The sequence below is a fragment of the Nerophis lumbriciformis genome, linkage group LG17 (assembly GCF_033978685.3).
Source record: "Nerophis lumbriciformis linkage group LG17, RoL_Nlum_v2.1, whole genome shotgun sequence".
Taxonomy (NCBI): Eukaryota; Metazoa; Chordata; class Actinopteri; order Syngnathiformes; family Syngnathidae; genus Nerophis; species Nerophis lumbriciformis.
Genome location: NC_084564.2, coordinates 3,103,115 through 3,116,231, shown reverse-complemented (window position 1 = coordinate 3,116,231; position 13,117 = coordinate 3,103,115). Strand labels below are relative to the sequence as shown.

Here is a 13,117-nt window from a genome sequence, read left to right as displayed (position 1 = left end):
CCAAACGAGCGAACGATCGTGGAATCAGCCGGAGAAAAATCGCAAACGAGTCTTAAACCGAAAAGAAAACTGCAGTCATTCCGTGAAGAATATTCAAAAGCCTATCCGGGAATAATTATCCGTTCCAAAAAGGGTGAAAACTACGCAAATTGCACCTTGTGCAGACAAGATTTTTCGATCGGACACGGAGGAATTAGCGATGTAAAAGACCACGTTGGGACAAAAAAAACACAAGTCTAATGCCGTTGCTAGCGATACAAGTGGAAAACTTTCAACGTTTTTCGTCGACCCAAACAGATTCTTTGGATGTGATAAATGCCGAAGTTTTATTTACGGAGGCAATAATTGAGCAAACAAAAAGGTAATGACACCAATGTTATCTATTGGAACTATTTAGTACTGTTATACTGTTAAAAGTGTTTATACTACCGTATTTTCCGCACCATAAGGCGCCCTGGGTTAAAAGCCGCGCCTTCAATGAACGGCATATTTCAAAACTTTGTCCACCTATAAGCCGCCCCGTGTTATAAGCCGCATCTAACTGCGCTAAAGGAATGTCAAAAAAACAGTCAGATAGGTCAGTCAAACTTTAATAATATATTAAAAACCAGCGTTCTAACAACTCTGTTCACTCCCAAAATGTACGCAAATGTGCAATCACAAACATACGTATATCAACATGGACAGAGCTGCGTGAAAAAAGCCACCCGGCCTCTTCGCGTAAACTTAAACTTACCTTAACCACTCGCTCATCTTTTCTTCATCCATCCCTTCGAGTTAGCTTTTATGATGACGCCGGCTGGAAAGGTCTCTTTTGGCAAGGTCTTCCTTTTGAATATCACCATGGGTGGAAGTTTCTGGCCATTAGCATGGCAAGCTAGAACCACAGTGAAGGATGACTTCTCATTCCCTGTGGTGCGAATATTCACCGTACGTGCTCCCGTTGTATCCACAGTGCGGTTCACAGGAATATCAGTTGCTGTGAAATAGTAATCCGTGTGCGGATGGAGAGATTGCGTCTTTTCATGAACCGGATCCCTGTCGCTTAGTAGGAGCCATTTTGTGGTCTTTACAGATGTAAACACACAAAGGAAATGAAACGTACGGTATATCCGCGCGCTTTTTCTTCTGCTACGCGGGCGGGTGGTTGCTTACAGTAGAAGAAGAAGCGCTTCCTGTTCTTTGGGGGCGGGTGCTTACCTTGGCGGTTGCTTGCGTAGAAGAAGAAGCGCTTCCTGTTCTACCGGGAAAAAAGATGGCGGCTGTTTACCGAAGTTGCGAGATCGAAACTTTATGAAAATGAATCTTAATATTAATCCATATATAAAGCGCACCGGGTTAAAAGCCGCACTGTCAGCTTTTGAATAAATTTGTGGTTTTTAGGTGCGGCTAATAGTGCGGAAAATACGGTATTTATGCTTTCAAGTCCAAGTTGAAGAAATCTTGTTAAATGTTGACAGCATAACTACCAAAATACAGAAGTATGTCCTTAATATTTTTGCAGTGCTATTTCTGTTGAAAAGTTCAAATGATTACATTAAAGATGTGATGTGCCACTTTTCAAGTGTCTGATGGCTTCAATTAATTTTCATTCATTTTTCATATTTTGAATTCTTTTGAAAGGCTTACAAAAAAAACGACATTTGAATTGTAATTCCATGCTATTGACAGGACTATTAATTTTAATGAAGTTAGCTTACCATGTTTACAGTATGATAATTGTGATAGAAATGTGAATTTTAGGCACAGAATATTTTTTACAATTGAACAAGGCAGTAGATTATACAAGCTTGGACAGAAAGTTAATAATGACACCAATTTTTTTTTTTAATGGAATTGTTTAGTACTGTTTTACCATTTGTTTACTGTAAAAAGTGTTTATACTGTTTATACTTTCAATGAACAAATTGAAGTCTTGTGAAAGGTTGACAGGATAACTGGCATTAACTGTCAAAATAATTTCAAACTATTGAAGTTAGCTTACAGAATAAACATGTCAATCAACCCATATGATTTTTGCTGTAATATTTTTGTTTTGAAAAGTCACTGTGACTGATAGAAAAGTGATGGTTTTAGCAACATTTTAACCTGTCTGAATGCAATCAATCATTTTGCGTCGGGGGGCGAAGGAACCCCCCACCAGGACTTTGTCCTGGACCTACTGGGGCCTGCGGCCCTTGGACCCTGGCTACTAGGTTTTTCTGATTTCAAAAGTTGGCAGGTATGTTATTTCCACAGTTGTATGCATTTTCATGTACATATCTTAAAAATCTAATCGCACTTTTGGAGAGAAACATAGTAATTCCTTAGTTTTCCTCAAAATGTTGCGGCCCTGGTTACATGACAGATTTATTTACAGAGTTCACTCCTTTGCTGCCGGGCAACGGCGACATGACGGGCAGCAAAACAAGCAGCGAGGGCGGGGATCTGCGGCAGCGAGCGATGTGATAGGCCGCCGGCGTCCCAGAAGAGGCGGAGTCCACTCCTACTTCACATCCGGACCGACCAGTTTGTTGTCCTGCGCGCCAACACTACATGTTCTCACGACACACACAATGATGAAGAAGTGAGCAAGACTCAGCTCATTTGCATGTTTCTATTGTGTGTGTGTGTGTGTGTACCTGTATAATAAAACATGCCAACAAATCACTTCCCTAAATTCCCCAATGTGAACAAAACATATAGAATACCCACTCAAAGTATGTATTATCTGTTTGCATTCAAAAAAGAATGGGTTGAAATTAGAGATGTCCAATAATGGCTTTTTTGCCGATATATACAGGTAAAAGCCAGTAAATTAGAATATTTTGAAAAACTTGATTTATTTCAGTAATTGCATTCAAAAGGTGTAACTTGTACATTATATTTATTCATTGCACACAGACTGATGCATTCAAATGTTTATTTCATTTAATTTTGATGATTTGAAGTGGCAACAAATGAAAATCCAAAATTCCGTGTGTCACAAAATTAGAATATTACTTAAGGCTAATACAAAAAAGGGATTTTTAGAAATGTTGGCCAACTGAAAAGTATGAAAATGAAAAATATGTGCATGTACAATACTCAATACTTGGTTGGAGCTCCTTTTGCCTCAATTACTGCGTTAATGCGGCGTGGCATGGAGTCGATGAGTTTCTGGCACTGCTCAGGTGTTATGAGAGCCCAGGTTGCTCTGATAGTGGCCTTCAACTCTTCTGCGTTTTTGGGTCTGGCATTCTGCATCTTCCTTTTCACAATACCCCACAGATTTTCTATGGGGCTAAGGTCAGGGGAGTTGGCGGGCCAATTTAGAACAGAAATACCATGGTCCGTAAACCAGGCACGGGTAGATTTTGCGCTGTGTGCAGGCGCCAAGTCCTGTTGGAACTTGAAATCTCCATCTCCATAGAGCAGGTCAGCAGCAGGAAGCATGAAGTGCTCTAAAACTTGCTGGTAGACGGCTGCGTTGACCCTGGATCTCAGGAAACAGAGTGGACCGACACCAGCAGATGACATGGCACCCCAAACCATCACTGATGGTGGAAACTTTACACTAGACTTCAGGCAACATGGATCCTGTGCCTCCCCTGTCTTCCTCCAGACTCTGGGACCTCGATTTCCAAAGGAAATGCAAAATTTGCATGGTTGGGTGATGGTTTGGGGTGCCATGTCATCTGCTGGTGTCGGTCCACTCTGTTTCCTGAGATCCAGGGTCAACGCAGCCGTCTACCAGCAAGTTTTAGAGCACTTCATGCTTCCTGCTGCTGACCTGCTCTATGGAGATGGAGATTTCAAGTTCCAACAGGACTTGGCGCCTGCACACAGCGCAAAATCTACCCGTGCCTGGTTTACGGACCATGGTATTTCTGTTCTAAATTGGCCCGCCAACTCCCCTGACCTTAGCCCCATAGAAAATCTGTGGGGTATTGTGAAAAGGAAGATGCAGAATGCCAGACCCAAAAACGCAGAAGAGTTGAAGGCCACTATCAGAGCAACCTGGGCTCTCATAACACCTGAGCAGTGCCAGAAACTCATCGACTCCATGCCACGCCGCATTAACGCAGTAATTGAGGCAAAAGGAGCTCCAACCAAGTATTGAGTATTGTACATGCTCATATTTTTCATTTTCATACTTTTCAGTTGGCCAACATTTCTAAAAATCCCTTTTTTGTATTAGCCTTAAGTAATATTCTAATTTTGTGACACACGGAATTTTGGATTTTCATTTGTTGCCACTTCAAATCATCAAAATTCAATGAAATAAACATTTGAATGCATCAGTCTGTGTGCAATGAATAAATATAATGTACAAGTTACACCTTTTGAATGCAATTACTGAAATAAATCAAGTTTTTTAAAATATTCTAATTTACTGGCTTTTACCTGTATATTCCGATATTGTCCAACTCTCAATTATCGATACCGATATCAACCGATACCGATATATACAGTCGTGGAATTAACACATTATTATTATTAGAGATGTCCGATAATATCAGCCGATAAATGCGTTAAAATGTAATATCGGAAATTATCGGTATCGTTTTTTTATTATCGATATCGTTTTTTTTTGTTTTGTTTTTGTTGTTGTTTTTTATTAAATCAACATAAAAAACACAAGATACACTTACAATTAGTGCACCAACCCAAAAAACTCATTTACACTCATTCACACAAAAGGGTTGTTTCTTTCTGTTATTAATATTGTGGTTCCTACATTATATATCAATATATATCAATACAGTCTGCAAGGGATACAGTCCGTAAGCACACATGATTGTGCGTGCTGCTGCTCCACTAATAGTACTAACCTTTAACACTTCATTTGACTCATTTTCATTCATTACTAGTTTTAATGTAACTGTTGTTGTATTGTTTTACTTTCTTTTTTATTCAAGAAAATGTTTTTAATTTATTAATTTATTAATTTATTTTATTATTATTTTTTTAAAGTACCTTATCTTCACCCTACATGGTTGTCCAAATTAGGCATAATAATGTGTTAATTCTACGACTGTATATATCAGTCACGTGCGGTCACTAGAGGCAGGTGAGGCGGGGCCTCACCTGCCATCATGGAAAGAAAAAAAATGAATTAAATTGTTATATGTATCCAGTGATTATACTATAAAGTTATTTTCCATTTAACTTCACCAGTTTTAGATTATTTTTATTCAAAATCGCTGAATTTTCACATTTGCCGTTCAAATACTGAGAAGAGACGGTGCGGTGATCAGCAGCCAGTTGAGGCACGTCACTCAGTGCCTCAACATGGATTGCGGACTTGGCTAACTGCTGGCCTGCTGTGCAGTTAGACCGTATTGCTATATGAATTATATTATACATTTCCATAGTTTAGTTAGCTGAGGTATATAATGTACAGTGTATTTTGTCAACAACTGTATGTGTGTAACGTATTTCTTGTGCTGAGCGATCATAAAACTGCTGCGAAGACGCACTGTGTGAGGCTCGCGTAATCCCGCCTCCTGGTGCCGGTTAATGCACCTCCGCCGCAGAGTGCACCCCCCCGACGGGAGCGCCACACCAACCAAAGCCTACACCCGAACCCTCCACGTGCAAGACCGAATCCACCCAAAAAAAGTCACTTAACAAGAAGCCAAAAAGTGCAAAAACAAAATTGCTCGCGCCGGAGGAGCCGTGAACGACTGCAGGGACACAACATTAGGTACACCTGCAGACTGCAGCACGGATTTCATATTTCATTCATTCACAACTCCTCCAACACGAACACCACTGTTCCCGCACTTATAAGTAAAGGTAAGACCATAATAATGTTTTTTTTTATTAAACGTGCTTTTTTGTGTGCTACAGTTTGTATGTGTAAAGTTAAAGTTAAGTTAAAGTAGCAATGATTGTCACACACACACTAGGTGTAATGAAATGTGTCCTCTGCATTTGACCCATCTCCTTGTTCACCAACTGGGATGTGAGGGGAGCAGTGGGCAGCAGCGGCGCCGCGCCCGGGAATAATTGTTGGTGATTTAACCCCCAATTCCAAGCCTTGATGCTGAGTGCCAAGCAGGGAAGAATGCTGGTATGAGCTTTTAAACATAACCCGTTAACTGCTGCCAATCAAATGGTGAATAAGATACTCTTTAGGGTTCATATGTTTGTAAATCTGACTCACCAGTCATGAACCTCACCGCACGTCACTGGTATATATCGGTTGATATCGGTATCGGTTAATATCGGTATCGGTAATTAAAGAGTTGGACAATATCGGAATATCGGCAAAAAGCCATTATCGGACATCCCTAATTATTATGCCTAATTTGGACAACCAGGTATGGTGAAGATAAGGTCCTTTTTTCAAAATATTAATAAAATAATGTTAATAAAAGAATGTAAAACAATATAAAAACAGTTACATAGAAACTAGTAATGAATGAAAATGAGTAAAATGAAGTGTTAAAGGTTATGTGTGCTTACGGACTGTATCCCTTGCAGACTGTTTTGATATATATTGATATATAATGTAGGAACCACAATATTAATAACAGAAAGAAACAACACTTTTGTGTGAATGAGGGGGAGGTTTTTTGGGTTGGTGCACTAATTGTAAGTGTATCTTGTGTTTTTTATGTTGATTTAATAAAAACAAAAAAATACCGATAAAAAAAACAAAACGATACCGATAATTTCTGATATTACGTTTGAAATAATTTATCTCTAGTTGAAATCAACGTGGAAGTACCACTGCCCTCCTACTGAGACCCCAAAACTGTGATCATGTGACTTTCTACAACCCACACAATCATCAACGAACACGATGTTATTTTTTGCACTCTTTGTGACATTATGAGATTGTTAAGCACCTTTCTAGACAACGTCCAGGATGTGTTGCATGCTAATAATAATATTTGTACTCTGGGAACTTACTAGAAGTGTGTTTTCATCGTGGTGTTTAAAAACAGTATGGATGGATGCCGCCAATCAAATGCAGTCACCCAATTTAATAACACTGGGATGAAACGTGTCATAGGAACAAAACAACAACGAGTGTTTGTTTCTTTTCTTTTTGTTTGTCTTTTCTTTCGGCCATGAATGTAGTTTTATTGTACTTGCCTCGTGTACATGTTTTGCTAAACATTTTAAAAGTGGTACTTTGTTGCTTTATGTTGACGTGACATCTTTTCTCGTGACAAAACATATTTGATGATGCATTTTTGAATGTATGTCCTCTGAAAAATAAAGTTGCTGCTCCGCGTTTGGTCTGATGCATGTTTGTTATGGTATCATTGCAATATGTTGGCCTCTCCTCACCCGGACTAGCAGGCTCTGTAATTGCCTGTGACCGGGCTTGCTCTAGTGTAGTTAGTCAAATGTGACTTAAACAGTAGTCTATGTTCTTAGACAGGATGCTGGCCCCACTATGGACTGGACTCTTACTATTATGTTGGATCCACTATGGACTGGACTCTCACAATATTATGTCAGACCCACTCGACATCCATTGCTTTCGGTCTCCCCTAGAGGGGGGGAGGGGGGGGTTACCCACATATGCGGTCCTCTCCAAGGTTTCTCATAGTCATTCACATCGACGTCCCACTGGGGTGAGTTTTTCCTTGCCCTTATGTGGGCTTTGTACCTAGGATGTCGTTGTGGCTTGTGCAGCCCTTTGAGACACTTGTGATTTAGGGCTGTATAAATAAAGATTGATTGATTGATTGATTGATTTTACAGTGTGGAAATGGTTAACTGTCCTTCATATGCCTCATATTTTATTTAAACATCCATGAGATAGTGACAATGTAGTGATGTAAATAAGACAATAACACACATAGTTATTTAAAAAAATATTTTTAATTACAATTATATTGAATTGATTGATTGATTGAAACTTTTATTAGTAGAATGCAGAGTGTAGTACATATTTCATACAATTGACCACCCGAATAAGTTTTTCAACTTGTTTAAGTCGGGGTCCACTTAAATCAGGGGTGCTCATTACGTCGATCGCGATCTACCGGTCGATCTCGGAGGGTGTGTCGGTCGATCACCAGCCAGGCATTGAAAAAATAGTCCTAAAAATGAGCGATCATAAATCTTCACTATGACGTCACTTTCGTCACTTGATTGACATTCACGGCACCCGAGGGTCTTCTGAGATGACGCTGGCTGCTGCCAGCTCATTAAAATTACCGACTGGAAGGCGAGAAACACTTTATTTCAACAGACTCTGGCGCCGTACCTGTCGTCAAAAACTCCAAAGACCGACTGCACAGTTGCACAATAAAAGCTCTGCTTCATCCTGCCTGCGCTAACAAAATAAGAGTCTCAGAAAGCTGGCGTGCACAAGCTAGCAAGCTACGGAGTTTGCCGACAATGTATTTCTTGTAAAGTGTATACAAAGGAGTACGGAAGCTGGACAAATAAGATGCCAAAAACCAACCACTTTCATGTGGTATTGGACAGAAAGGAGGACTTTTTTTCTCCTCCATTCGAAAATGCGGACGTTATCAGCACCACTGTCTTGATTCCAATCAATGCAATCATCAGAATCAGGTAATACACCAACTTATATTCTTGTCTTCATGAAAGAAAGGAATCTATATGTGTTAAACATGCTTGTATTATATTTAAACACCTTTAACTTATTAACAATATTAACTATGTGTTAAACATGCTTGTTTTATCTTTAACCACCTTTAACTTGTTAACAATATTAACTATATGTGTTAAACATGCTTGCATTATCTTTAAACACCTTTAACTTGTTAACAATATTAACTATATGTATTAAACATACTTGTATTATCATTAAACACCTTTAATGTATTAACAATATTAACTATATGTGTTAAACATGCTTGTATTATCTTTAAACACCTTTAAGTTGTTAACAATATTAACTATTTGTGTTAAACATGCTTGTATTATCTTTAAACACCTTTAACTTGTTAACAATATTAACTATATGTGTTAAACATGCTTGTATTATCTTTAACCACCTTTAACTTGTTAACAATATTAACTGTATGTGTTAAACATGCTTGTATTATCTTTAAACACCTTTAACTTGTTAACAATATTAACTATATGTGTTAAACATGCTTGTATTATCTTTAAACACCTTTAACTTGTTAACAATATTAACTGTATGTATTAAACATACTTGTATTATCATTAAACACCTTTAATGTATTAACAATATTAACTATATGTGTTAAACATGCTTGCATTATCATTAAACACCTTTAACTTGTTAACAAAAACATATATTTCATAAATAAGTAAATATAAATGATATATATGAATGAGGTAGATCCCCACGACTTGATCAATTGAAAAGTAGCTCGCCTGCAGAAAAAGTGTGAGCACCCCTGACTTAAATTGATTGATGATACAGATATATAATATCATCATAATACAGTCATCACACAAGATAATCAGGTACATTGAATTTTTTTTTACAATATTTACAATCCGGGGTGTGGGATGTGTGTACATTTGATTAATCAAAACATTGTCAATTGTAGTTTCTGAGGAAATTCAACACAAACAAGACACAATATTTCAAAAAGTATACACGCAACGTTTTCTATAGAGCATGTTCACACTCCCTCACGCTAGATGGCGCCAGAGCTCAGTTTATCTGACGATGACAACGCATGTCACAAAACTGCATTTCCCAGAATGCACCTCTGCCAAACAACTATGGTTCCTTACGTGAACCGCCAGTAGAGAATTTAAAATGTGTTTAAACAATCTCTTTACAGCAATGCGTGCTATTATCGTCCTCGCTTTACTTTTTGGAACAAGTGCGGCGACCTCAAACCCCAAAGGTGAGTTTATATCCTCGTTGAACTCAGCCGGCAACCAAAGTTAGCCAAACAGTTAGCTAGCTAGCTAGCTGCAACCTTGCCATTGTTATTTGCAACTCACTCCGCTCTTATTTTGCCTTTTGAAATGGTCGAAATAATCCAGTAACCTTTCAGAGAAACGACCCTTATTCATTGGAGCATTATTAAAATTGTCCTTTGCATCAAATGCAGTTGAAATAATCAATTCGCTAAATGGGCGGACCTGTTCCACCAGTCCAACCTCAGACTTGATGCTAACTCATACTTGCCAACCCTTCCGAATTTTCCGGGAGACTCCCGAAATTCAGCGCCTCTCCCGAAAACCTCCCGGGACCAATATTCTCCCGAAAAATCTCCCGATTTTCAGCCGGAGCTGGAAGCCACGCCCCCTCCAGCTCCATGCGGACCTGAGTGAGGACAGCCTTTTTTCATGACGGGGTGACAATAACTAAATCATCCAGACTAGAGATAAATTGTATTATTATGTTTATCTTACCTAAAAATAAATATTTTTATTAATTAAATAAAAATAAATACATTTTTACTATATTTTGCTAAAAACATCAAAATTATTTGTATTTTTCTTTGTATTTTTTCCTGACTCCTTATTACATCCAGCCATAGAATTATACATTAAAATGAACATATTTGAAATAATTGATTTTAAATTATCATAATAATTCATTTAAAATGACCATGTTTAATTATTAAAATAATTGCTTGTTTATCAACAACTTTAGCATTTTATTCATTACATTTGAAACTCTCAGAAGCCAAGTTATGTTATATTCCTTAATATTTATTTATGCAAGTTTGAAGTATCAATTATCCAAACACAGTTTTGTTTGCATATTTTCAGGATGTAGATATCTATATCTATATATATATATATATATATATATATATATATATTAGTGATGGGTTGATGAGGCGTCATGAAGCGTTTCGACACATTGCAAAACTGTATTGATACTGTGTCGATACTGTGTCACTAAATACTGACATCTGCTGGACATTAAAAATCCCTACAGGCAACCTATGGACCGACTCAACTGACACTGATTTGATGCCCTAGTACAGGGGTCACCAACCTTTTTGAAACCAAAAACTACTTCTTGGGTACTGATTAATGCGAAGGGCTACCAGTTTGATACACACTTAAATAAATAAATATATTGTCATTTGTAAGTTACACGTAAGTGTGATTTAAACAAGAATAGCTAAATAAATACATTTATATATATAAAAAAATGGGTATTTCTGTCTGTCATTCCGTCGTACATTTTTTTTTCCTTTTACGGAAGGTTTTTTGTAGAGAATAAATGATGAAAAAAACACTTAATTGAACGGTTTAAAAGAGGAGAAAACACGAACAAAATTAAAATAAAATTTTGAAACATAGTTTATCTTCAATTTCGACTCTTTAAAATTCAAAATTCAACCGACAAAAAGAAGAGAAAAACTAGCTAATTTGAATCTTTTTGAAAAAATTAAAAAAATAATTTATGGAACATCATTAGTAATTTTTCCTGATTAAGATACATTTTAGAATTTTGATGACATGTTTTTAAATTGGTTAAAATCCAATCTGCACTTTGTTAGAATATTTATCAAATTGGACCAAGCTATATTTCTAACAAAGACAAATCAGTATTTCTTCTAGATTTTCCAGAACAAAATTTTTAAAAGAAATTCAAAATACTTTGAAATAAGATTTAAATTTGATTCTACAGATTTTCTAGATTTGCCAGAATAATTTTTTAAAATTTTAATCATAGTAAGTTTGAAGAAATATTTCACAAATATTCTTCGTCGAAAAACCAGAAGCTAAAATATTTATTATTCTTTACAATAAAAACAATTTTTTTTACTTGAACATTGATTTAAATTGTCAGGAAAGAAGAGGAAGAAATTTAAAAGGTAAAAAGGTATATTTGTTTAAAAATCCTAAAATCATTTTTAAGGTTGTATTTTTTCTCTAAAATTGTATTTCTAAAAGTAATAAGAAGCAAAGTAAAAAATAAATGAATTTATTCAAACAAGTGAAGACCCATCCATCCATCCATTTTCTACCGCTTATTCCAAGTGAAGACCAAGTTTTTAAAATATTTTTTTGGATTTTCAAAGTCTATTTGAGTTTTGTCTCTTTTAGAATTAAAATGTCGAGCAAAGCGAGACCAGCTTGCTAGTAAATAAATAAAATTTAAAAAATAGAGGCAGCTCACTGGTAAGTGCTGCTCTTTGAGCTATTTTTAGAACAGGCCAGCGGGCGACTGATCTGGTCCTTACGGGCTACCTGGTAACCGCGGGCACCGCGTTGGTGACCCCTGCCCTAGTATATACAATAATATAAACCAAGTCATTGTATTTCATTTAGGATTATTTCATATCTTCATTTAAATAAAAATATATTTTTATCTTTTTTAGATACAGTCAATAAATAATGTGAACATGTATCATAACATGGAAATCTAAGAGAACGTGTTGTGGATGATTGTGGACTGGGAATTGTTTTTATTTTATTTTTTTACACATTTTTATAAAAAAAAAAAGTTTTTCCGACATATTACATTTTAGACGATTTCTCTTCTTAGTTATTATTTCTCCGGCTGTAGAAAAGAGCCGCTCACAGGGCACAGAGGAGGCGTCAGTGCGACACAGTTGGCGTATCGGTCACGTGACCAAAACAGCTCATGATCGGTCACGTGACTTTCTAAAAGCGGTACGCGCACCGACACAGGGTTTTGCTCTATGAGCTCGACGCATGCGCCGATGCATCGGTGTTGCCGGACCCATCACTAATATATATATATATATATATATATATATATATATATGTATGAAATACTTGACTTGGTGAATTCTAGCTGTCAATATACTCCCCTCTTAACCACGCCCCCAACCACGCCTCACCCCACCCCCGACCACGCCCCCACACCCCACCTCCCGAAATCGAAGGTCTCAAGGTTGGCAAGTATGTGCTAACTTCACATTGAAATACCTCAAAAGACATAATATGATAAAAGACTCATCCAGTGTTGGCTAACCTCACATGTGTTTGACTTTTTGTGTATTCAAGTCTGATTTATTTTGTGTCCCCAGTGTTGCATTCTTCCCCCGGTTACTATGGCAACTACTTCACCCTAATATGGCACAACAGGATCTACTTGTACACCGCTGCAGTATTTGCCTTTGGACTCTGGTTCTTACTCAAGATGGTTCTGAAGAAGGTGGGTTGTCCCTGGCAGGTTTCTGCTTCAACAGCGTGTGTAACATGTAGACAGAGGTGGGTAGTAACGCGCTACATTTAC

The 13,117-nt window shown here is 37.3% G+C and overlaps 2 protein-coding genes across 4 annotated transcripts in view; both read left to right on the top strand.

Moving 5' to 3' along the window:
* Nucleotides 1-2,785, top strand: part of LOC133614158 (pannexin-1-like) — a 34,741-nt gene extending 31,956 nt beyond the window's left edge. For both annotated transcript variants that reach the window (XM_061971968.2, XM_061971969.2), the window contains exon 8: nucleotides 2,360-2,785. In XM_061971968.2, the coding sequence (XP_061827952.1) occupies nucleotides 2,360-2,448 (89 nt within the window). In that variant the 3' untranslated portion in view covers nucleotides 2,449-2,785. The remainder of the gene's footprint in view (nucleotides 1-2,359) is intronic.
* Nucleotides 2,786-9,643: 6,858 nt separating this feature from the next.
* The window catches only part of tyw1 (tRNA-yW synthesizing protein 1 homolog (S. cerevisiae)), a 138,644-nt gene continuing 135,170 nt past the window's right edge, over nucleotides 9,644-13,117 (top strand). For both annotated transcript variants that reach the window (XM_061972205.1, XM_061972204.1), the window contains exons 1-2: nucleotides 9,644-9,788; nucleotides 12,909-13,036. In XM_061972205.1, coding sequence (XP_061828189.1) covers nucleotides 9,698-9,788; nucleotides 12,909-13,036 — 219 coding nt within the window. In that variant the 5' untranslated portion in view covers nucleotides 9,644-9,697. The remainder of the gene's footprint in view (nucleotides 9,789-12,908; nucleotides 13,037-13,117) is intronic.